General features: G+C 35.4%; 1 protein-coding gene across 5 annotated transcripts in view; it reads left to right on the top strand.

The window, feature by feature from the left end:
• The window catches only part of MYO16 (myosin XVI), a 359,080-nt gene that overhangs the window by 259,443 nt on the left and 73,656 nt on the right, over positions 1-25,981 (top strand). For all 5 annotated transcript variants that reach the window (XM_071430590.1, XM_071430592.1, XM_071430591.1 and 2 more), the window contains exons 22-27: positions 143-295; positions 868-1,068; positions 9,597-9,672; positions 12,348-12,523; positions 17,325-17,405; positions 18,080-18,285. In XM_071430590.1, coding sequence (XP_071286691.1) covers positions 143-295; positions 868-1,068; positions 9,597-9,672; positions 12,348-12,523; positions 17,325-17,405; positions 18,080-18,285 — 893 coding nt within the window. The remainder of the gene's footprint in view (positions 1-142; positions 296-867; positions 1,069-9,596; positions 9,673-12,347; positions 12,524-17,324; positions 17,406-18,079; positions 18,286-25,981) is intronic.

The following is a 25,981-nucleotide window of genomic DNA, read 5'->3' on the forward strand; positions in this document are numbered from 1 at the left end:
TTCCTAAATTTGTGGTCTACCAAGAGATACCATATTGTGGATTGACATTTCTTCAAATTCAATATTAGATATGCAGTAAAACCTACATCGATGAATTATCCAGTAAATGTCTAATACTAATTTTTTCTTCATTTTACAATAGCTGTGTGTCAACATGACCAATGAGAAGATACACCAGTACATCAATGAAGTGCTTTTCTTACAAGAGCAAGCAGAATGTGTACAAGAGGGAGTTGCCATGGAAACAATGTATTCTCCTGGGAACCATACCGCAGTCTTGGATTTTTTCTTTCAGGTAGTTTCCAGATCCATTTTACACCATGGATATTTATACATTCTGTGTGTGTTAGGCTAATACAGACTTTTGCTTGCATTTTCAAATTTGTGGCAAGGTTGTGGGTCAAAGAGGCCATGGCTCAGTGGCTCCCAGAGCTCCCTAAGAGAGCAGGGCTGTGGAGGATGCAGCATCCTCTCCCTGCCTGTAGCGATCCCCATGCAGCCTCTGTGTGTCAAGGCATGGGGGCTGTGCTGCCCTAGGGCTGACAAGGCTCTGTCCTGAGCCTGGCAGCTTCTTCAGTGCCTGAAGCTACTTTCTGGACAACTTCTAAGAAGCAAGTAACACAATCAGTTTCTAACAGATCATCATTAGTGACCATTTTTGGCAACAGAAATACTGTTCCCTACATTTCTTATAGAAGGACCAGCCTTGAATGCTTACCAAAATATTTCAATATTTTTCTATTTTTCCTGGTTTTTGAGGTGATATACGTTTCTGTTTACTAAATTACAAGCTGTGTTACTCTACAAGGAGCAACTGAAATTCTATTTGTCCTGCATAAAATGAGAAAAATCTGTTTTTCATTTCAGAAACCATCAGGCTTTTTGTCAATGCTGGATGAAGAAAGCCAGTCTATTTGGTCAGTGGAACAGAGTCTTTCTAAACGCATTCAGTCTTACCTAGATACATCAGATACAAATACAGTCTATTCCTCCACAAAAGATGGAAATGGTAACCTTGCCCCAAAGGATCTGGGCTCTACCTTCACTGTTATGCACTATGCTGGGAGGGTAAGTTGTTTGAATATCATGTACTTGCAGTTAATGAAAAAAGTTAACAAAACAAAATTTTACATGGCTTCTCCAACTCCTGGCTATAAATAGGATTTCACTGTCAAGTGCTAAATTTTCAGAGGACTGCTTAGAATCTCAGTGGCATATCTAGTGTATAAAATGAGCAGCTTGCATCACAACATGCAGGATATGGTCTACCTAGCTCTGGCTCTGGTTCTGTCTTCCTTGTAGAAGGAGGTGATTCAGATCCCTCAGCACAGATGTTTAATGCTGTCCTAGCTGGCTCCACTTTGCATACAGATATGGTTCCAGAACAGTACAGGTTCCCTGTAGCTGCTCTGCTCTGTATGTAGATACCTGGGTTACCAGCATGAATCCGGTAAAAAAATCAAAAGCAGACCCCCCATTTTTTCTGTTAGTAGTCATAATATTTTTTTTTCCCTACAAAAAAACCCCAGAATGTGCTAAATGTCTTTCAGCGTGACTGTAAATTAGAATATTATTTTTTTATTCCCTTGCCAGCAGTGTTCACAGGAACAGTGTAATCAGTTCTTTTAGACTTCTTGCCCTTTCCTTTCCAATACTTCATTTTCATATTGTCCCCACAATCACATACAACCCAAAGCAAGCAAGTTAGATATGTGTTTAAAGGGATAGTTTTTTGGTGTGGTTTTTTTTGGGTGTTTTGTTTTGTTTTGTTTTTTAATAATCTGACAGTGGTATAAGTAGGGACAGATCTATTTTGTGGCTCCTGATTTGGAGATAAAGCTGATGGAAGTCTGGAGTTGTGTTTTGACGCAAGCAAATTTGTTCCTGCCCCATGATAGAAATTTGGTCATTATGGAAAGGACTATTTGAGTACTACTTAAATTCCTAACCCAAATACTCTGAATAACTCCCTGTAGGTTCTTCTTTCATCACAAAGCCTTCTACTTAGAATCAAATTATTTGCCAAAGTTAAGTGGTTTGAATACCTGCACTACTGGGACTTGTCAGTAGGAATGTGGGCACACAATGATTAGATAACACTACAACCAAGATTTTGTGAAACTTACTAGGACTTCAGGTGATGGAATAATGAATTGACCAGGAACTTCAGATGTCTACTTTAATTTATAAACTTTTTTTATACTTGTTACACAAGTATTTTTTAATGCCATTCTGCTTATACAATTTTTTCATAAGAGCTCAAAAAGGTTCCACACCCCAAAACTTGACATGGCAGCAGCAGCAAGGCATCTACATTAAAATCATAATGAGAATAATAAGCATATTTCTTCAAAATGGGAGAAATTTTTGTCTTATTCTCTGAAGAAGCAATCAGAAGATAAAGACCAATATTTCAGGTTCTGAAAGTTAAACTGTGAGTGGTAAAGAGGACACTTTTCATTAACATGTGTTTTAGTCTCGCATGGTTGTTTAGATTTTTTGTTTTATAACACAGACACTTGGTTTGACCTTTTCCTAATAATAGTAATGACATTTAATCTAAAAGCATGAACAAATAGACAGCTCTCGAAGAAATGTAAATCCACACATTCTTTTGAAGTCAGTGGAGATCCTCTGATGTACATTGGCCAAGGAACTATTCCAGTCAGGTTGTTCTTTGCATCCTTACAACAGTAAAATGCTTAGCCCTGCCAAAACAGAAAAGTTCTCTTGCAACTGCTTAACTCTCCTTGCTTTAATAGTAATGGAGCTAAAACCTTAAAGACATTTGCATTTCGGTATCTTATGGGACTGTTATCATAGACTGAAATTGACAGTGTTTCATGATATTTATTTATATAAAACTTTGATGATAATGTGATTGTACTAAATTGAGTTTGACACAAATTGAGTTCATTCTGAGACTAGTGTGTCTTCATATGTTGAGAACCTGAATATGAAAAACTCAGATTTTAAAACTGGTGATGCTGTTCTTTAGATTTCACTATTACTATATTTAGTAGCTCTTTATAGAGGTCATTTGTGATATATGCTTTATGAAAATTGTTAAAGGATGAGGCTTTTAAGTATATCAGGATTTATTGGCACTCAAAAATAAGAATTTCATATATAAAGTATCAATATAGTTTGGCAGGTTTTGAGACCCATTTTTATAGTCTGATATCAATTAAACGGGTCTAACATAAGTGAAGTATAAAGCAATCTTACCCTCGATTGTTGCCTTCAGAGATCTCCAAATTTAAACCAAGGGGCCTTAATTTTGTTCTCACCACAATTTTTCACTGATTTTTGCTCCTTTAACTTGGTAAAGCTTCTCTGTATTTACATGAGTGTAACTGGAAATCAATCACACCCAGAAGGTAGAGAAAGAATGACCAGTAAATTGTGACAGGTAATCCAACACAAAAGTCTTCATTTCTAGCTTTAATCACTGATGCTCAGGTGATGTGTCCAGGCTGGCAGTTGAGGAGGAAATCGCACTGAATGCAGCAGGCTCTGTGTGAAGGCACACATCCTGATTTCTCCAGGTAACAGTTCTGACTGCAATGTACTTCACAGCCAGTGTTTAAGAGCTACTCTGAGTCATTAAAAAAAAACAAAACAAAGAGCTAATATTCTGTGTTGGCCCTTGGTATGAGCCACTTATGACCTTGTATTTTGGGCTTCTTTTCATCAGTAGTGTATGGCTGTAGGTCAAAGTCCAGAATGAATTAGATTCAATTCTTTACTCAGACACTTGCAGTAGCTATTTTAGCAAGTCAGAGGTGCAGTTAAACTGGAAAATGCAGTTATTAAAAATACTTCCTCACTGAAAAGACCTACTTTTGTATATTTAACAGAGATTGACAGACAATGTTTTGTGAACAAAAGTGATACATCCAGCTTTATATTCTGAGATAATTACAGCTGATACAGATTCATGTGTTCATGCAGTTTTAAAGACCTCTCTAATATGTTCTTATTTGGTGAAATTTGGTGTCAGGATTCAGGTAGAAAAATTATCTTTTCTTCCACTATCAATTTTTTTTTTAATTGAATGAATTTGTGTCATGAATTGGGAGGTATTGTGCATTCCCTTAAGTTTCATGCTCAGCAACTTTTCCTAAGACTAAGTATGCCATTTTATTGATCCAAGCATAATGAGCCTTAAACTATCCCAGAAAAAGCAGTACTGAGAGAAAAAGAGCAGACAGAATGAGTCAGAAATAAAAGAATGAAAGCACAATGTTGAATTGAGACAAAGAACACAGAGGAGGCTCAAAGTAACATGCAAGGGGGAAAAGAAATCCAAATAATTTGGAATCCTTACTTAATTTTCTGGCTGGATCAATACTTCAATGAAGTCTGCATGTATGATACCATTCTGAGAAACCTTGGATTTTTTTCGTATTTTCTTGTCTGTTTTGGAGGGAAGAAAGAGGAACAATATGCACAAGTTAACTTCTGCACATGGAAGAAATCAGCACAGGGCTCAGATATTTTAGTGGAATCTGAGAATGAATATGGTTTTACACAAATGTGACAGAATGATCCAGTGGAAGAGAGAAAATGGATTTTGCCTCATTTCTTTTGAATTTTGCTATTATTCCTGAACAAGATTAAATCTGTCTTTTTCTGCATGGGCAATATGATATATTGCTTGTGAACACACATGAACACATGCTTAGCAAAGGCCACTGTGAACATCAGTACTTTATCATATCAAGTATTTTACTTTATCTCCTAGTTTTAATTTTACAGCTGAACAGAATCCTACAATGCCTTGACACATTATAAGTCTTTTCTAAGAGCTGTTTAATGTCTTGGTATCTGAGTGCTGTAAGACAAAAAGCTTATCTGTTTTGTTCAGGCAGAAGGTAGAAGAGAATGATTTAAGGGTTTTATGACTAAAAAAAATTAATCCTGGTGAAAGGCTTTATCTGGAGGTTGTTTAACACATTTCTCTGAATACTGGCAGTCTGATTTCTTCCAGAAAATTTCTGCTCATCTAGGGCATTGCTTTGTTTCTGATGCCTGGTATGACTGTGGGTATCCTGAGATGCTTCTCACAGACACTGTCTGGCGGGGAAGAGGCACACACAACACCTGCAAGCTTGCCTTGAGGTAGCAAAGTGTTTTATGGGTGCATCTGACCCTCAGCTGAAACTATCCTAAGAATCTGTAATACTGAATTTCTAGGTTCATTTATTGATAACATTAATATTTAAATTGTGGGCTCTCACTTAAGGAAGGGCCTCACATTAATTATATCTTTGAACTGTCAGGCATATCAATATGTGATACTGTGATTTTTGAGGAGTAACATTTCCATCATTGCACTTTCTCAAGGACTCAAAGTTCTTTGTTTTTTTAAATTTTGTGGAAGAATTAATATATCACTAAGTAAATCAGAAATTTATTGTCTTAGCACAGTGCCAAGAGACACAGCTTTACCTAATAGTCGTATTTAACACAATGGTATCTGACTTGTTATTCATGTGGTCTGAATAATACATTATCATACTTTAAGCTTTCTGCTGTTTAAATTAAACTTGAATTTACAAATTAAATAAGCCCCTTGTCACTGTTTGCCTTGCCACTGTTTTGGCTTTCTGTACTGTAATAAACTGGCCAGACCTAAAGATCAACATCTTTGCTCTATAAACCAATGCACTTAATGTTCCTTTAAGTGCAGATCAATGTCTTTCATTTCTCAGCTACCTGCATATCAAAAATACCTCTCAGCTGTCAGCTCACCTTCACCAAGGCAGTCTTCTCTCAAATGCCTTGTATATCCCAGGCAGACTCTGAAACTGAACCTCTAAATCAAAAGACAAAAGAAGGTGGATTAATCAATAAGGATGCTTTCATTCTCACTATTTTTTCCCCAGGCTGAATCCCCAGACAGAACAATCAAATCAATCTAATCTAAACTGTATCAAGGCATATAAAGGCAACCTGACACAGATTCTGGTTTTCACATAGACAAGACAGTCTTGCTTTTTCTTCCTTTCTCTCTCTCTTGCGTTCTTTAAGTAGTCTTGATTTTGGATTTCCAGAGAAAATGATAAAATGCTTTCCCCCACCCATCTATTTTGTTGCTAAATACTTCCTTCTTTCAAAATGCTATTCTATCAAAGTGTTAGAATAAGACTTGCAGACTATAAAATTATTTAACTCACTCATTGCTTAACAAGACTTGTTTTGGGAGGTTTGTAAACCCAGTGATACTTAAAAAATGGTACATGCAAGTGTATCACTTACATTCAAGTACTGGTAGAAAATTAGCAACTACAAGTGTCTCCCTGTGCACTGAATTGTCCTTGGACATGTTCTCAAAAATTTCTTCTTTGCTACATGAACTAATTATTGTCTTATTACCTAAAATTTACAACACAGGCAAAACTGAATTTCTCAGCTGCATTTTGCTATAAAAATAACAAAATTTTCATTTTTAACTGGGAATGCAGCCAAATTGTTCCTAATATTCCAGGTGGTGTTTTCCTAGCTTGTTTTAGGGTTCCTGCCAAATCTGCCATTAACCCTGAGCTTTTTTTGGCCTATCACAAGATATGAAAATTATTTAGGAAAAAAAAGATTATTTTAAATAATTGATGAAAACTATGTGCAAAGCGGTCCTGTTTATAAAGTATATTGGGATATCCAATAAACTTGCAGAAAATCCCTTAAGCAAGTCAGATGTTATGAGAGAGGATACTTTTGTTCAGAAGAAAATATACACAGTCTTCTGATTTTCTGGCAGGAAGATAATTATGAAGCAAAGAGGCAAAAATATGTGAAAAGATAAGAGGAATACTCAGTTCCCAAAGTCAGCTCTGTGCATATCTGGTGAGCCTCCTGTTTTCTGGGTGTTTTAGCTCTTGATTGTACCTGGTAGTTCTTATAATATTAAAACCGGCTATGCTAACTTAAACAAGCAGAAAACAGGTTCAAAACAAATAAACTTAGAGTTTTTTGGGTTTTTTTTAAAACTTAGTAATTATTGAAACTCCTTGACACAGAGTCTTATTAATGAGATCTGGAAACACATATTTGAGGAGGAAATGCAAGTCAAGAGATGCTAAGCACAAAGGCAAGATACAGCCTGCAGGACGAGAGCTCCTTCATGGGCAGAGCCCTGAAAGCTGAGAAGGGAACTGGTGCTGGTAGATGGAAATACTCCTCAATAGTTTTCCCAAAATATTCAGGGCTAGATGAATATTTGGCCATACCCATTATGGCTTATGTTAAGCTTTCCTTCTTTATGAACTTAAATTTAGAAGGAAAGCAGATCCAGCTCCATTTTGTTTTAATCTCTTATAATGAAATAAAGCACAGTGTGGGACAGTATTTTTTTTTAATAAAAATATTTCAGCTATTCAGATACTATATAAAAGTCTTGTTTCCTTTGGTTAACATAGACATACAGGTTTACACACTGTCTTCCCTAAAAAGTCATCATATAAAGCAAGAGAAAGCAAGCTGTGATAAAAAAAGTGACAATAAGTAGTATGTTTTATAATACTGGACCCATTATCTAAGTGAGCACACATTTCCTGTCTAAAGCATACAATATTTGCTTGCTTTTTTTCTCCCCAGGATAACTATCCACTGTGCTTGAGTGCCAGCCAGTGCAGAGTTTGGGCCAGGTTTGTTTTACAAACACAATGGAAGAAAACTGAGGGAAATATATATGTTTTAGGTGGCATGTAGTTTGCCATCTCTGATGAGGGCAAGAGTAAATCAACAAAATTGGCAGCTGAAAGAGGACTTATTTATTTTTCTATTTTGTGGGACTGGCAATGACTATGGAACCCTAGAGTGTCATTTCATTGAGTCAGTTCTCATGTCCTTAGGCAGCGAATTAATTTACCAAGTCTATGGGAAAATTGTTTAGAGTGTTAGCAATTTCTTCATAAAAGGGAATCCCCCTAACTTTAATCTATTTTATGTGATATTAAATATGTCTTATGAATATAGTTCCAGAAGTTTGTGATGTATTATACCAGCATTAATACTGTTTTAATCTAGGCAGTTAATCATGATATAGTATCTCTCACTGCTATACTTACCTACTCTTCCCACCAATACTAATTCTCTTCTTCTAATTTAGTGAAAGCCCAAGATACTCAATTAGGAACTGGTATTATGGATTTGTCATATAAGTCCTGTTAATTACCTTTTATGGACCAAGATAGCACAACATTTATGTTGAGTACACTAAAAGCATTTAATAGTATACTTAAAGAACTCTTATAGTTTGCTAACTGTGTTGTATGTTCTTGGGAAATGCAATTAGAAAATGCATACCATTGGATCTGTCATGGAAAGGAAGCATAATTCTCCTGTTATACCTTGTTCATGTCAGAAGCCATAGTAATTACATAATTTGACAATTAACTCACTCTAACAGATTATTCACTTCCAAATCACGTAATTTCTTTTTTGAGCAAGATAGCATTGCATAATTGTCAAGTGACCCCATGGAAAATTAATGAACAAATTACTGTTACTAATCTTAATTATATATTTATGGCTTTATTAAATGTACAAGGATAAAATTTCCCCAAACACCTAAGGGGTTTAGGATATAGATCCAATACAAAAAATTAAAGAAGGCTTTACATGGAAACATGGTCCCAAGGTAAATAAAACTGAACTGTATTCTAAGTTCCCATTAATACCTGCCTAATCATGCAAATACTGAAATCTATAATTTTCTTTCTTTTTGACTTAAAAATTCCCTTTGGATTCTACTACTATGCAAGCCAGAGCTTCTGTAAATTAACTAGTTGTTTTTCATCCATCCCCATACAAAGTTAATAAAAAACTTAAAAAACAACTGCTTTCTTGTCTTAGTGCTCCTTTTCTATACAGTGTCTTCAGGGATAGGCTCAGTATTAAAAGAGACATTTGGTTGTATTTCTTCATTTTGGATATACCCTCAGCACCTCTGGCTAGAACTCAGATTTTGCTCAATTTTTAGAGTGTCCAGCACATGTATTAAAATTTATCTGCAGTCAGATGACAGATGCAGGGACAATCCAGCTGTCTATTATTGAAATCACGACATCAGGCAACTGAGGTGACCCAAAATCCTCATGGGCATAGTTGTTTGAAATGTAAATGGGATTTGTGTATAACCTATTGACTGAACTTACCTCCAAAGGATACATCAATGGTTGGAATTTGTCCTGTGTGAGTTTGGACTCAGATTATTTTGTCATGGTTAGTGGGGACAGTTTCCCATTGACAAGGAGATCTGTGAGCTGGGAGTGACTTGTTCATCCTACAGGGAAAGCATTGTTTAGGTCAGTGTCTCCTGCTTTACAGTACATATTTGATTCAAAGCCTTGTATTGTGGAAATGTTTTTGAATCAGTCCAATGAAATTTCTGTATAGTTGCAGAGGCGCGTAATGTTCAACAACCAGTTCTTCTGGTCAGCATTGTAGGCTCTTAGAGAATGCCAAAAGATACTACCTGGTGCCAGCCTTCAACTGTTGACTGAAAAAAAACATAGCTTCATTTCTAGTGCTGTAAGATTTTTAAAAGATGCATTGGTCATTACTAATGATGTTGCAATATTTTATTATAGGTTACATATGAAATTGCTGGTGCGATAGAAAAAAATAAAGATTCCCTTTCACAAAATCTCATATTTGTAATGAAAAGTAAGTAAATGCTTTTGTGGTTGCTGTTGTTAGAAATCAAGATATTATGACTTGATTTTAATTTTCATTTTTGTTTAAAGAGACATTTATATGTATTTTATTTCCAGTAAAAAAAAAAATCACCCCTATATTTATCAAGTATTTACATACAGTATTGTTTGAAATTTGCTCTAATTTAAAAGCTTTTAGATTAATGAACATAGAGCATCTTTATCATATGATTTAAAGAAAAAGATGTAATATGATTGGTGAGAATGACTTACAGAAGACAATGAGTATGAACTACAGCAAAAATAAAACTTATAAAACAGGGGAAGGAAATTGGGCTCCCAAAATCATAGAGGCAGCAGTGGGTTGTACTCCACTGCTTGAGTACCTTTCTAAAAGCAGTAACTTGTGGGTGTTCTTATGGTTTTTCAGTGAATAGATATAAATGTCCATTGAAATGCAAAATTAAGAGCCTTTCAGTGTGCATGTTACATAATTATGCCTAATAATAATAATGCAACCAAATAATTAATTAATTAATCATAATTAATGATTCATATTTTGATTAATGAAAACCTCTCTCATTTCCCCTTTCTGGAGAGGGAAAAAACAAAACATTTTCCTCAGGGAAATGCCAGTGTCACCCTGAGTGTCATTTGTCTTCTCTCCAACCACTGTAGGGTTTTCCACTTAATATATTATATACTTATATTTCTTTCCTTAGAAATAGAGGCCTGCTGTTAAAATTGATTTCATTTTAGCAATTTTACTGTAAAATTAGCCAAGCACCTTAGTAAAATAATTGGTGCATTTTAGATGCAAATAGTGTACATTCCGAATGAAGAAAGAAATTAAAGAAATTACCTGGAATATAAGCCCATTGATTGTAGTTTTAGAGATATTAAAGTTCTCACTACTTGGAATATAGATGATAATCTGCCAAAGAGCAGGTATGACAACTTCCAGTACGTTCGATGAGAGAGCATTCTTCCATTCTTCCACATAGTCCCTTTTGCACTTTCATTGCTGTTTTGTGTAATCTGCTATGCAACTGTTAAAAAGCAAGAATGGAGGATGGATATAAAGAAATTGGATATATAAAGCTTAATGTGGTGAGGGTGAGTATATATACAACTGAGGAGTAATAATAGTAATAATAATAATAATAATAATAACAATCAATTCTGCTAGAATATTTAAAAACATGTAAGTCATTTGAGATCTAAATGCCTTTTTTTTAAGTGATTTAGGCTTAAAACCTGTTATTGTCAGTGACATATTTCCTTTGGAGTCAGTTTCATAAATTGTGTAATGTATAACTTAAGTGCATGCTTCCATTGATTTTCATTGAATTTCATTTCCTCAATCAAAACTTTTAAACTATAATTACATTAAATTAATTTGTATATATGTGTAGGAATGTGGAACATACCTGCCTGAAAAGTATCAGAAGAGAATTTTGACATAGGATGTATCTGTTTTAATTTGAAAGACATAATTTCTATGCCTGTCCTAATCCTACTTATTACATTTTAAACATATTATGCCCACTGATTGTGCTGAAATAATTTCAATTATCTGTTTCCATATCTTCCTCATAAATTTAATGTTCTTGTTAAGTAAGGAATCTCCACAGAAAAAGAGAAACAAATCTATTGCATTTATCATATAGTAAAAAACCTGTAACCAGTTATTACAGGTTATTTATTTATAAAGAGTAAACTGCAGATTTTTACCTGTTAAACTATTATTTATGATGCTTATCCCATTCATCTTTCTTGATGATGATATGATCATGATATGAAAGATATGATAGAAAGATATGATATGTGTGACCATAATGCCAGTTTTCTAGTTCTTAAAAAAAATTACTGGAATTCAGCATGGTTAAGGATGTATCACACAATGAGTTCTTAACACTTATTGGTGCTGAGGCAGTACGAGCAGCATGTAATTATCATGTTCATCTGAAAAACCCTGTGGCCATAAATCCATAAAGGATAATTAGACTGAAATTAGGAGAAAGTATACTATCTGTCTTAAAATTCAGATTTTTTTTTTTTTTTGTTTAAAAGCGCCTCCTGGAAGCATATGTACAAGTAATAATATATCTGTATGCCATTGTCTTTTTTCTGTAAATGTTTTTAAGTGTGATCTTGATATAGAGAAACCAAATTTTCTACAGTTCTATTCTTTGCATTGCCTTTTTTTTAAATCCCTGCTCATGCTTTGTGTATATATAATTCAGTGCAATGAGTGTGTATAATTTATTTCTGCCAAGTGCCTTGATTGTTTCTAAAAACTACATGTTAGGAAATTGTGCAGAACTCATCTCTTATATTGCTTTAATAGATAGATAAATTGGGAATCTGTAATGGAACAAAATTCAGAGGTGATGTTCCCATAAGTAATTAAGTTTAGACAGATCAGTCTGAAGGGTTTTGGTTTATGTCCTCCATTGGTTCAGCACAGGACCTGAATATGCTGAAAAGAGTGTTACTCTTTTCAGACATTGAATTTTCTTTGATAACTTTGATAATGCTAATTTTTGATTTTTCCATTTGTTTTAGGTTTAATTATTTAATTCTCTCCTATTGTGTGTCTTTTTACTGACAAATAAATATAATTTTCTAACTTACCTTTTATCTTCATGCAATCTTTTCTTTTTTTTTTTTTTTTATTTCCAGCTAGTGAAAATGTGGTCATCAATCAATTGTTCCAGTCCAAACTGACACAAACTGGATCACTTGTTCCTCCATATCATTCCCTTAAAATCAAAGGGTGCAAGGCAGCTTTGCTCAGTAAAAAAACATCTGTTACCTGTGCAAGTGGAGAAGCAAAGAAGTATATTGAACTCAGCAAGGTAAGAATTTAGGATTAGTTCTCAATTCTTTCTCCTCTTGGCTCCTTGAAGATTTTTTCTGTTATTTTGTCATTTCTGAAATCATCTTGTTCTCTGCTTCATTCTCTGTAGTCTTTACGTTATTAAAATAATTTAGTACTTAGTACCAACACTAAAGCAGCAAAAGTGAGAAAATGTTCTAATTTATGAACACTAATAATTCTGGTTCAGAAATCTCTTTCTTGGACTCTTTGAGCAGAAGGTCAAACAAGATGATGAGGTCCTTCGAGTCTGAATCATTCCAGGATTGCCTAATTCCAAGGCTTACTAGCAGTCAATCCAGTCTTACTAATTTTTGGTTCTACAGGAACACTTCTTCATTTTTTCTCCTTGAGAGACTTTATGGTGAATAGTTGAGTAAATTAAGACATAGGAAGTGGAAAAATAAAATCTTAATATTCTTATTATGTCAACATAAGAAGATTTCTGGTTTGCTAAACAGAGTTTTGTGTCATTTCATATGAAGATCAAATGTAAATTTTGGCCGCCGTTGTTATTTTAAATGGTGTCTTATAGTAAATTTTCCCAGTCAATTTTAAATCAAATCAAATATGCCTTATTTCTAAGCTTACTTCTTTTCCTGCTAAGTCAGACAAAAAACTTAAAAGAAAAACCCAAAGTAACACCATCCACAAAACCATAAACAAAAGCAAAAAAAGAGAGGAGCAGGAGAGAAACTTTGAAGATTATCAGAAAATTAATTGTTCATGTCACATGGAACATCTCTCTTGAAAAGAAATAATGTGATTTAGTGAGTTAATTCATGACAGAGCTTTGGAATTTATCCTTCTAGAAAAGAAGCACTCACTTCTCACAATACATCAGCTGCCTCACCAGGCTTCCTGAATCTTACAACTCTATTTTTGGTTTACAGCTGCATAAAATTGATTCTGTCATGGGATTAAGGAGCCTGCACTCATGTGTCATTGTGGAAGGCTTTAGCAATGGGACTTTCCTTATAGTCCCCCTGCTGATAACAGCATAATTCCTGACTACTGTTCTTGTCAGTAATCTCAATGGAAAAACTTAAATTGAAGTGAATGATGTTGGTTTAAGGCTATATTTAGCAAACAGCTGAGGCCTTACAAGGTGCCTTTAGGTGCCTTTCCACTGTAGTAACAGCTTCCAAGAGAAAGCTTCCTAAGGATGTGAAAAAGATCCTAGTCCCATACATGGGAGGAAGTATGAAAAGCATATCTGAGTTAAAAACGAGGGCAAAACACTGCGCAGTTGGGATCTCTGAAATTATGCTGGTTTTGACATGTCCAGAATTGCTTTTAACCTTTAGTTACTCTCTTGAGAGACAGAAGACATTCAATTCCGTTGGGAGTCATGATATCTGAAGTCAGAAATTTCAGATTCAGTGAGAATGCTGTAAACCTTTAGGCATTAGTTAGAAGGTGGGAAGAACTTCATCCTTCATCCGTCTGCAGAGACAAGGATGGCTTTGCTTCTCAAGCACAGGCTTTGAGAAGAGCTGTGCAGGTGAAACAGAACACATTGTTGATACTAAGTTGGCTTAATTTGAGCAAGGTACTGGGCTGCCCTGCAGGACTGGAGCAGAACTTTAGGAATCTAAGCTGTTCCATTGGCAAAAAGCAACTCATTTTTTTGGAATAGGCACTCATTGCAGGAGCTGGAAGTAGGTAAGTTCTTAAATTCTATTGTGGATCAAACCCACATCTCTAACTGTGCAGTCCCAAGTAATTCCTTCCCTTTTTCAATATAGCCTTGAAAATCTGCTGTGGTGGACTGAAATAATGTTTGGTTTGTTATTTTCTACTGTAATTGCAAATGCAATGTAAAGGGCTTTTTCTTGTCAGCTTAAAATTTAAATTATTATGAGTTGGAAAATCATAACCACTGAATTTTAATTGGAGTTTGTTCAGAGGTTAATGGCAATAAAGAGAAGAAAAAAAAATAGAATAGAGGAGGGAGAGAAGGAGGGACATTAAGGCAAAAATTATCAACCAGAGACTGATATTCCTTTTATATCTGAGGTTTGAGTCACAACATACATCATACTGTAGGCAGTAGGAATCATGAAATGGGAGGTACTCATGGTGCTGTGTATGGGCAGTAAGCTAGGCTCCACCTATCCAGGGAAGGGAATTAGAGAAAGTTAAAGTCAAATAGGATTTTGTTATGAGTCCCCTCCTCTTTCATCTTGTCACTGCAATCCTAGCTAAATGCTTGGTTATATAATTATAAAATGTCTCTTCATATTGCCATGTATCTGTTTACCTTTCCATAAATGACTCTTGATGCTGAGCATGCCTCTTTGAACTAATGCTAGCATGGTAGGATCCAGGACAACAATGCATCCATTCTAAGGCAGACATGAACAGATATTTTAACTGGCCAGAAGTTTGGGGCACATAAGGAGTCACAGGAATTTGGGGATGCCAGGTCAAGCCTCTGTGACTTATGAAGATCATGTACCCTTTTCAAATAAAAGATATCTTCATTGACACTCTCACAACTCTTGCTCACATCAAATCTTGCTCCCTTGTTTTTCTCTAATCTTTTCCTGGTGCATATTTTGGCTCTTGTCCTCTCCTCACTTGCTTTGGAAGAATTGGTATGTTTCAGAGTTTATACAGCAAAAGTCTTTAGATATTTTTTAGGAGGAGATTTTTAGCTTCTTAATAGAGATTTCAAATATACATATATGTGGGGTTTTTTTCTATAGATTAGAGGTAAAGATATTCCAATGTAAAGCTGTATATTACAGGGCAATAGAGAGGTACAGCTTATGTGATATAGCCTTTTTCCTTAGCCCATAGCTGAAGATTAAAGATGTCCAAGTTTTGAGAGTTTGAATGAAATTTATTTTTTGCCTTTGTATTTTTTTCATTTTTCATTTGATTTCTCTTTCTCATTCTGAAACAAATTTTTCTTTCCCATGGGAAGTCATATGTAACATGGGAGAGAGCAAGTAGGAAGTGTTGTTCTTAGATCTCCCACTAAGTCAGGAAGCAATCTTGAACTATTGATTTAAATATTGAGAGGAAAGTGTGACACCATTATCCATAAAGTGGGAAAAATTCTATTTTGGTTGTATTCCTCAGTTATTTTTAAACTTTAATGAAAAATGTCATTGGGGTGCTAGTGGTCCTTTTTATGAGAAAAACTGGTGACGCTAGCAATTTATTTACAGATGCGAACAGGATGGGGCTGCTGGGATAGTGTCTCAAGCTGTTTATTTTTCAGCATCAGTCTCATTACATGATTATTATAATGGAAAGATGCTAACAGCTCACTGTCCAGGCAGCAGGCCAGAAAACTTAATGTGACAGCATACTATATAACTTGCTTAGCCAATTACATGAAGCAAAAACATATTGACAGTAGTTCTATCCAATCATCATATGCTCATGTAGCTTTAGTTAAAACAATGCTTACTTATTTTCAAATACAATACCTGTTTATAAGAGACAACACACAGAGCACTATTCATAAGCTTAACCTTCTTAATATCTTGCTAGATCAACTTTTTGCTACTTAGAAAGCTTAAACAAGCAATAATACACAGCTTTATTGTTCTATTCCCATATCTTTTTTACAGCTTAAATGATTTTTCTGCTGCTTTAGCACTGTTCACAATTCTGCTGTATCTGAAGCCTGTCTTCTGCAGTTTTCAGAAGGCCAAAGACTTCTGATTTTATAGATTCCCACAAACTGGAACAAGCAGATCTTTTTACTTTTTAGTTTTGAAATTGAGGGGGAATTTGCCTTTAAAATCTCGTTGCATCCTAGTAAGTGAAATAAAAAAGAGCTCCAAAGTTTAGCATGGTGAGTAGAAAATTGCTTGCACTACAATATTTTTAATGGCATTTGGCTTGAGTGGGCCAAGCTGGGAAGATGTAAGCTTTTTTGATAAAACTGGAAAAAGCAGTAGGCCAGAATATGCTGACTCAATAGGAGGGGATTTCTTTATGGGGTAAGTGGAAGAAAGGCAATGGAGAGTCAGAGGTGAAAAGGTTGTCATTGATAAGGGGGTTTAAATCTCACAGCTTTGCCAAACCCTGGAATGCAATAATTTTGCTAGCCTTTCTGTGGAAAGTTTAACAAAAGACCCTAAATTCTGGGACCACTTTTAGTATGATTATTTCCGTTTCAGTCTCAAAGATAGGAAGTAGAGCAGCGAAAAATAAATTAATTTTCCCCTCCCAATTCAGGTGTATGGGGTAACATTGGTTCTAATGAGATAGGAAGTTGTTAATAATTTATATCTCAAATTGGTTAAAATGTATTTAAAAAGAGAAGTTTAACTGTGTTTTCATGTGCAAGAAGAAATTAGAAGATTTTTTTTAAATATTTGTATTAGTGTTTTGCTGTTGAGATTGTTTTAAATGATCTGTACTCTTAGATTTACTGACTTTAACACCTGCCAAAGGCATAAGGCACCTTCTTACAGAGTTACAGAATTATGCTACTTCTAGACTCTATGGGATACTAACTGCACAAGTCCTACTTCCACAGACCTCTGAAACATATTGATTTGCCCAGTTATTTGTTAAAGGTGTATTATCATTATAATGTATGTAGCTGCTTTTGAAATCAAAACTTACCGGTCATGGCTCTGCAAATACCTGAGGATATTTATCCACTTCCCATTTCTTTCTGAAACTCAATCCTTGTCTATGGCACTATGTTGGTACAAATTTTTGTCTTCATTAGTCAACTGCAACAATGACAATAAAGGTCTACTGCCTATCTTGAGATAAAATTGTTGAGTGTGTGCTTTTCTCTTCCACAGCTGTTGAAAAAGAAAGGAACATCCTCATTTCTTCAGAGACTGGAACGAGGGGGCCCAACCACTGTGGCAATACAGCTCAGGGTCAGTGAACATCTTATGGACAGAAATTTGCAAAAGAATCTCCAGGTGTTTTAAAGGCAGTGTTAGCATTCAGAAACACATAATCACATAAGTGATTATATGCATGTGCTTTTATTAAGAGCTCTGGGTGTCAGGAGTATTCAACTCAAATCTGACTCTGAGCATACATTTGAGATGATCATGTTTTTATATTCTATCATTATATAACTTTCATGTTAATTATTAAACTTATATTGTTCTATTGTATACATAGATTTCAGTCAAGCATGGCTTCTCATGGTTCCCCCTTAAATTTCTAACATAGTTTCTCATGATTCTTCTTATGATTATACAGTAATTATATTTAGTTACTAAACAATCATCACATCTAACAATTATATCATTTATCATACTGCTTACGCAGGTGCAGTGATCTGAGAAAACACAAAGCCTAACATTTTCAAAGTCTATCTTTAACATTTTCCAGGGCTCCACTATCAGCAGGATTACCCTCTGCAGATTGCAATAGAAGAAAAAAAAATCTTATGTTTGAAGAAGCGACTTGCATGACCTGGTCAACCCTTTTGAGAAAATAATGTTAAAAAGTTAGGAAGAGCATATGTATTGAGCATTAATCATAGCTGCATAAGAGTGATTGATAATTGCTGTTTTGTTGGTTTGTTTTTTTTCTCCAGAAATCACTTGCCGATATTATTGGGAAGCTGCAGAATTGCACACCACATTCCGTTCATTGTATAAAACCTAATAACTCCAAGTTGCCAGATACCTTTGATCATTTTTATGTGTCTGCTCAGCTGCAGTATATTGGTGTCCTAGACATGGTCAAAATTATCCGACATGGGTATCCAATACGTCTCTCTTTCACTGACTTCTTGTCAAGGTAAATTCTTTCAGGTTTCATAAAACCTTCTTTCTTACCTATAGTACAAAGCCTTCTGTCATGTTCTGGTAGCGCTTGCCATGTTGTTTTGCTTATGTGTCTTTCAGACTTTTTTCAGAGAAAATCTTGTCTGCCTGCAAGGGGTATAGGCCTGTTACTTTTTAATTGAACAAATAATGAACTTTATAAATAGATTTATAAATTCATAAATTTATAAAATTTATATTGATATGTAGAAATGTATTTATAAACATCATCAGAAAAATTAAGTTTTAAAAGTATGACCTCATAAAGGAGCCCTTTTTTTACAAGTTATGCTATTTGTATGATTTAAGATATATAAAATATTGTATATTGTCTGTAGATAATTAAAAAGGAGAAGGAGAAATAGTCTAATTTTTCAGATTTCTAGGTGTAGGTGTCATGGGTTCATTATTTGTATTTCATAGGCTAGGATTTGTTTATGCCTGGTCATGAGGTACTAATGCTCATACCAAAACTCCATTTTTATTATTGTTAGAAATCAGTGACCTCTTGAATTAATGTAAAAAGACAAAACGGTCTGCTTCTGTTAGAAGGCAAACTCTTGTTCCCCATTCCCAGTTCAGTATTGGGTTTTTGGGTCACTTAATTCTTAAAAGATTCAGGAAAGGAAGAGGATTGTCTTGTCCAAGAAGTATTTGTTTAGCAGCCTCATGCACTCAAGACAAGTTCCATCCCTCTGCATGTTCTAGCCCTTGATTAATGCATATTTACCAGTCATGATCTGGCCTTTATTATTTTTCTTCTGTAAAATAGCATTAGCTGCTTATACAAGTTTGAGTTGTCTTCTTGGAAAAAGTTGTGGATGTTAAATTAGTGCTTGTGCAGAACATTTTTTTCTCTGTAAATACCAGTGAGGAGTATAGGAGTTTATAATTCTATCTCTTTCACAAATAAACCATCTGTGCCCTACCACAATATTCATCCTCCAGCGTGAATCAAGCTGGGCAGGCTGGTTGAGGAGAAGATGCACATAATGGGAGATTTGGGAAAGCTTTCATGTTCTGAGTTTGTATGGGCAATCTCTGCTGTATGTTTTTTTCAGCCAATAGACTGGAGGTAAGAAAGAAATATTGAATTCAGAGATTATGAGTTACCTTTTCAAAAAGTTTCCTAAAAACCTTCATTTGTGCTACATCTCTGTGTTGCCTTGGTGACTGAACAGGATGTTTTTAGAAACCAGATAATTAGTTTTGGTGATTTTTTTGTTAACTGTTTTAGTTTTGTTGGCTTTTCAGCCATACTCTGGTCTTGTCTTACTATTCATTGATTGCAATGAGAAATGATTTTGTCATATTTCCATATAGGCTTACACACCTGAACCTGATGGAGTTTTTCACCTTTCAAATTCTTATTTCCTTTGCTGTCAAACTGGTATTTCTAGTATTCCAAAGAGAATTTGTGGCCCTAATCCCAACCCAAATTCCCAAAAGATAGGAAATTACTATCCTCCCTCACCATCTCTGCAATTTTTGTGCATTTACTTTTTGGATCTTCTTTATCGTATAGGTAATTGGCTTAGAATTCAAAATAGCTATTACTTAAAAATTAAAACACTTTTTTTCTGCAGGCTTACAAGAAGAAAGTATGATTGAATTAGGAGACTTTGTGGCAGAGGGATGGAAGGTTGGAAAACCTATTTTCTATCACCAATCAGACAGTAGCAGTTCATTCTTAATTGGATGAATTTGAATACATTTCTACTGCTTTCTAATTAGGGATTAATATGACTTTTATTTAACCTATTTATGTGTTCCATTTGAACTCCTACAATGGCTTAAGAGAGAGGTAGCTAAAGACATGTCATATTTTGCAGGAGTATATCTTCCTGGGCTACAAAGCCTAATCATTATTTCTGTTGCTGTCCTTTTGGATTTACTGGCTCTGCTTGTATCTTATCAAAGTAAAAGTTGCCAGCTGTGAGGTGAACCCTTCAATCACCAAAGTTTGCTGATCAAAAGAGAAATCTTGTATAATTTCTCATTTTTAAATGGAAGCTGTGACACTTCTTCTCAATGAATATATTATAAAATGAGAATTCATAAGGTCAGATGCTTTAAATACTGTTAAAGTAGGATAATTAAGAAATCATATATGTGATTTCAACAGATTTTCCAACTCCAGATGCAGTGTTTCTGCTGAATTTACCTGCAGTGTTGGCTCAATTTCTAAAGCTCTGTGAGCAGAGACAGGGATCAGTTTTTACCTTACCTTAAAAACAGAAAACCTTGAGTAACACACATTTTACACTCCTGGAAAAGTTTACCCATACATATATTTTGCTTATTATGTTCAGAATGGTTCTCAGTGGACTATGTTTTTGAAATTCTAGCTTTGCTTTTTAAGTCAAGGCAGTGGCACAAACAAATTTTTAAAGGGTTTAAAGTTTCCAATTTGCAGTCTAAATTGTACACATAGGTAAAGTATCCTCAAATATATTTTTTCTTGGAAGAAGAAAAACAGTAAAATAGCCATGGAGTAAAATAGCCACTAACAATACAATAACAGTAAAATAGCCACTGTCTGCAGATTGTTGTTCTTTCCAATATTTAGTGTTTTGATAACTTATTTAAAATTATTTCTGATTTAAAATAATTCTAATTTGAAATATATATAATTTAGAATAAGATATGCAAAAAGCCCAGTAGTAGAAACAGTAATTTATTATGGTTTTGGTAGCCGGTGCCATGGAACAGGAAAAATAAGTATCAAGTGTCCGCACTGTTTCCAGTGCAGAACAATAGGGCTCAGAAACTCTCTGGGGCACAGACAGAGCCTCGTTATACAAGGTTAATATCTAGAATCTAATCTCTTTGCATCAATTAATAAAATGGATCCTGGCTGACTTTTGTGTCATTCACCACACGTGGTGCTCAAGGAAGACATGCAAAAGCCATTTCGAATATAAATTTTTAAAAGTAATTATAGTGATCAAAGACCCATGAGGTGACCTCAGCAAAATACAAGAATACAGCTGTTCAGGGATATTCAGGTAAAAATGAGGTAGTAAGATGCTTTGTTTCACTCCCTCTGAAAAATTTTATTTTAGTAGCATCCTCCTCTACACTCTATGTTCTCTAAATTGAAATAGAAACTAAAATAATTCCTTCTTTCTACTTTAATGTTGCTCACCAAGTTTCTAAACTATACAGTTTTTTTTCTCTGTCTGTATTTCAGTTTCCATGCCCAAGGAAGAATCCAGTTACTCAGGTCCTTAAATGAGGCATCTGTGTTAGCCTTCCCTGCCAGTTTACAGGAAACACTCAGAGCTGTTGAAGCTCAGGATGACATCTGTGGACTATTGGAACTGATAAGCAATTTGAGCCTTTCACTTAGCAGATAAGAATGGCAGGATTTCTTTGGCAAAAATCATGTTGTTCAGAAAGCCCAAATTCTAGTGTCCTGTTCCTTGCATTTATTTCTGCACTTTTTGAGTGTTTCTTGGAATTTCATTACTGTCTCTCAAGTTTCTAGATGGTCTTTCCTGGGTTTAATTCTATCAATTTATCCTTGTGTTTTCCATCATGTAGGTCCCATCTTGCCTTCTGTTGCTGCTCAAGAAAGAGCAGAGAAAATTTCATAGTCTGAAAGAGAACATGAAGGCTGTATGTAGAGACATTCCTTACAGTATGGTGGCAAGAAGAGATAACTCACTAGAATGTTATGATTTACTATTTCCAATAATCTTTTAAAATTTCCTAAATTGCACCAATCTAATCTTTAGTTTTACCTAGGCTAATGCAGCTCTGAAGCTTTATAAGTAGTTATTTATCCTGTTAAGCCAGTGTCAGATGCTGGTTTGGAGGCTTCTCCTTTCTCATCCTCCTCCTCCTTGTCCTCTTTTCCCTTCCCCCTCCTTCCCCATCTTCTCTTTTTCTCCTTCTTCTTCCTCCTTTCATAATCTAACCTTGCTCTCCTATAAATAAGGTAAAAAATATCGAAATCACCAGCTGTAAGCTTATTAACAAAAAGGAAAGAAAGCGTTAACATTCTGATGATTTTTTTATTTTAAAGTAACTTCAAAAGATGGCAAAACATCCATTTTCGTAGGCAATATTCAGAAGGAAGAATATGGAACACAATGATAATGGATTCTTATGGTAATCATAGCAGTAAGGGTGAAACAAGTATGTTCAAAGACTGTTCTAATTACAGGTTTTCCTCTGATTTTGGTATGAAGTTCTTAATTAGTTCTTCAAGCTGCACTAAACTACAGATCCTAAATTCTGTTCTTCTAGTCGGGGCAGCATTCATTGATAATGAAATGCTCCAATATTGGTCTTTACATCAAAACTTTAATGCTTCAGAGTACTAAATTATTATTAACTCTTTCAAATAATTGACTTTGCTAAGAGATTATTCTGAAGAGATATCTTGCTTTCTCAGGAAAGATTATGTTAATGCTAATATCATTGCTTTGTCAAGTACTGTCTATCTTTTTCCTATAAAGCCCTTTTTAATAGCTGTTGTAATATTTTCACCAAATTTGTGCTATTAGCTGATGACGTATTGCACAGATGTGTTGTTTTTGTTTGTAAATCATACGCATGAGTCATCATTGTATATCTATACTCCTTTCATCCAGAAGCATTTTGTTGTTGACTTTTTTTCTCTTTCTTTCCCCTCTCCCTTTTTCTTCCTCTTGAAAGCAGGGAAGCTATAATGTTTTATAATATATAATTTTTGAATTTAAAAAGTCAGCAGAACATTCCAGACTCTCATGAGTAAGTTAGGGCATTAGTGAGAATGATGTACAGAGCAGATTGAGAAGTGATGGGTCATCATCACACTGGCCCTCTCAGCTTTGTTGTCTGCTATGCAGCATCAGTCATCTCATAGAGCACTGCATTGATATGTGCCATGATACCTCAAATCTTTTCAAGGAAAGCAAGAGGCAATCTGACTGCTGCTACAAAAGCAGTAGTTCATTAAAGTAGATGTAATGATGTCAATTTATATCAAATGGCAGTCTTGCCATTGTGGAGTTTGTTCCTTCAGACCTAGAGCTGGAAGTGATATTTCTGATTGAGGGTAATCATTTTTATTTGTCTTTCTTTCAGAATGCAAGCAAAGGTGAGTAAATGAAGTATCTTAAAGTCATCAGTTTTGAGGGCACTTTAAACACAAACTCATAAAACTGGTAATGACTGGCTTCCCATGAGGAGTGAAGGTCATCCTTGAAGTTTAAAACTGTGATTTTCAAAATGTCTGTGTCCTTGGCGATTTTGGTAATTACTATAGAATCATAGAATGGTTTGGGTTGGAAGGGACCTTAAAGATCATGTTGCTCCAAACTTGCCATGGACACCTTCCACTATGCAAGGTTGCTCAGAGCCGCATCTAACCTGGCCTTGGACACTTCCAGGCATAAGGCATCCACAGCTTCTCTGACCAACCTGTTCCAGTGCCTTTCCAATGCCACAGCAAAGAATTTTATCCTAATATCTAATTTAAACCTGTCTTATTTCAGTTTAAAGCCATTCTCCCTTGTGCTATAATTTCCTGCCCTTTTCAAAAGTCCCTCTCTGGATTTCCTGTAGGCCACCTTTAGGTATTGGGAAGCCACAGTAGGATCACTCCAGCGCCTTTTCCTCTCCAGGGTGAACAAAGCCAGCTCCCTCAGCCTGTTTTCACAGAAGAGATGCTCCAGCTCTCTGACTATCTTCATGGCCCTCCTCAGGACTTGTTCCAACAGGTCAATGTCTGTCTTGTTCTGAGGACCCCAGAGCTGGACACAGCACTCCAGAAGGGGAATCACAAGGGCAGAGTAGAGGGGCAGAATCACCTCCCTTGACCTGCTGGTCACACTTTTTTTGATGCAACCCAGGATACTGTTGGCTTTCTGGACTACAAATGCACATTGCCAGACTCTCATCCACCAGCACCCCAAATAAAGCACTTGGATAAAGAAGTGTCATTGGTTAACCCCAGCTGGCAGCTCAACCCCTCATGGCTACCAGTTCATTCCTTCCTCAATGGAGTGGGGGAGACAACTAGGAGAGAAGTCAGAAAACTCATTGGTTGAAATAAATACAATTGAATAGAGAAACCAATAAATTAAAAATAAGGAACTCATTTTCTATTTTCCGTTGGCAGACAGGAAAGTATTTAATCATGAGTACTGGTGACTTGGGAAGACAAAGACCATTACTCTGAAAGTCCCTTCTTCCTTTTTCTACCCTCAGCTTTTATTTGTTCTTTTCCTTTCACCAACCTTTTGGATAGGGGAACCCAGTTTAGGATAATTTATAGCACTCAGAGTTACTATAAATTACTAATTCCTCATTAAACCTTACTGGTAGGGATTAGGAGAAGACCAGAACCCAGAATGCTCTGGCATTCTCCCTGAGAAGCCTAGAATTGGAGTAAATCACCCTGGGGAATTTCTGAGGTGCAACTAGGTATTTGGGACTGTGTTAAGGGCTGCAGGCTGTTTCAAATCTACTTGTACAATGTGATTGTGTAGTGAGAGTTAGCAAGCTACTCATATTATAGAAAAACCAAATAGTTCTTTCCACTCAGTCTGACTGTTGATGGAATCTTCTGGTTTACCCCTTTGGAGTTATTTGTATCCATTTAGCTTGTTTGCCCCATTATGCCCATTAGGTCCTTTTTGATATTTTAGAAACAAGAAATGCACAAGGTAACTTCATATGCCTGTGGTGACTTGCCTAATTAACTAGGACTTAATTTGTAGGGTGTAAAGAAAAGGATGGGATTCAACTGATTAGTCTTGGGTTTATCCATTTCTGCATGGTATTTCCCAGAATTCCAGAATCCCAGTGTAGCTCCATTCTATGGCAAGGGAATGAATTAATGCTTTGTAACAGTCTCTAAAAAAAAAATCAGAGAACAACATTTTGGAGACAAGACAGATGCAGTTTTTGAAGCTATACCTTGGCATCATCAGTTCTCTTGCCCACAAAATTTGTCTTGTAAATACAAAGTATCAGTGCTTACGTTACATGTCGCAGAGTTTGGACTGTGAGGATGATAAAGCTGCTGGTGTTTCTGGGGCTTAGTGAGAGTGCACAAATGACTGACTATAAGAGAAAAGAGTTTCTCATTTGACTGGAGTTTTCAGTGGAAGACTAGACACCTGACTTTATTTAGAAGGCATCCAGCTATATTTTGAAGGCAAAAATAAGTATCAGCATTGTTTGCTTGGGCATCTTCAGAAGCTTACAATGCAAGCCTCATTTGTTAAAGCAATTACAAATGTGTAAATGTGTGTAAACAATTGAAGTCAGTTGAATTATTCATATCTGTCATACACTTAACAGTTCTACAAGATTGACAAGAAAAGGGGTCCCTTGAGCAGGAGAATGTAATTAGGTCATTAAATAGCTAGATACAGGGAAATACAGATGACATGGCCAGTTAAGTCTGATGGTTCCTAACTTTCAAATGTCTGATGTGCAATCTGAATAATCTTCCAGCATTATGTATATTACATTTAGTATAGAATGCATAAAACTTAGTGAAGCTTCTTGCAATCTTTTGTTTTGTGCAATAGAGAATGTACCAATTTTTAGGTTATTTCAGTGAGAATCTCATAGTATTATTCTCCCTCCACTATTAGGTGCATACAACTACATTAATTTCTTTAGGCAATCATAGATCTATTGGGCACACACAAGTATAATTCTGGCTG

This window comes from Agelaius tricolor, unplaced genomic scaffold, assembly GCF_023055355.1.
Source record: "Agelaius tricolor isolate 1412-34295 unplaced genomic scaffold, bAgeTri1.0.p SCAF_7, whole genome shotgun sequence".
NCBI classification, from domain to species: Eukaryota; Metazoa; Chordata; class Aves; order Passeriformes; family Icteridae; genus Agelaius; species Agelaius tricolor.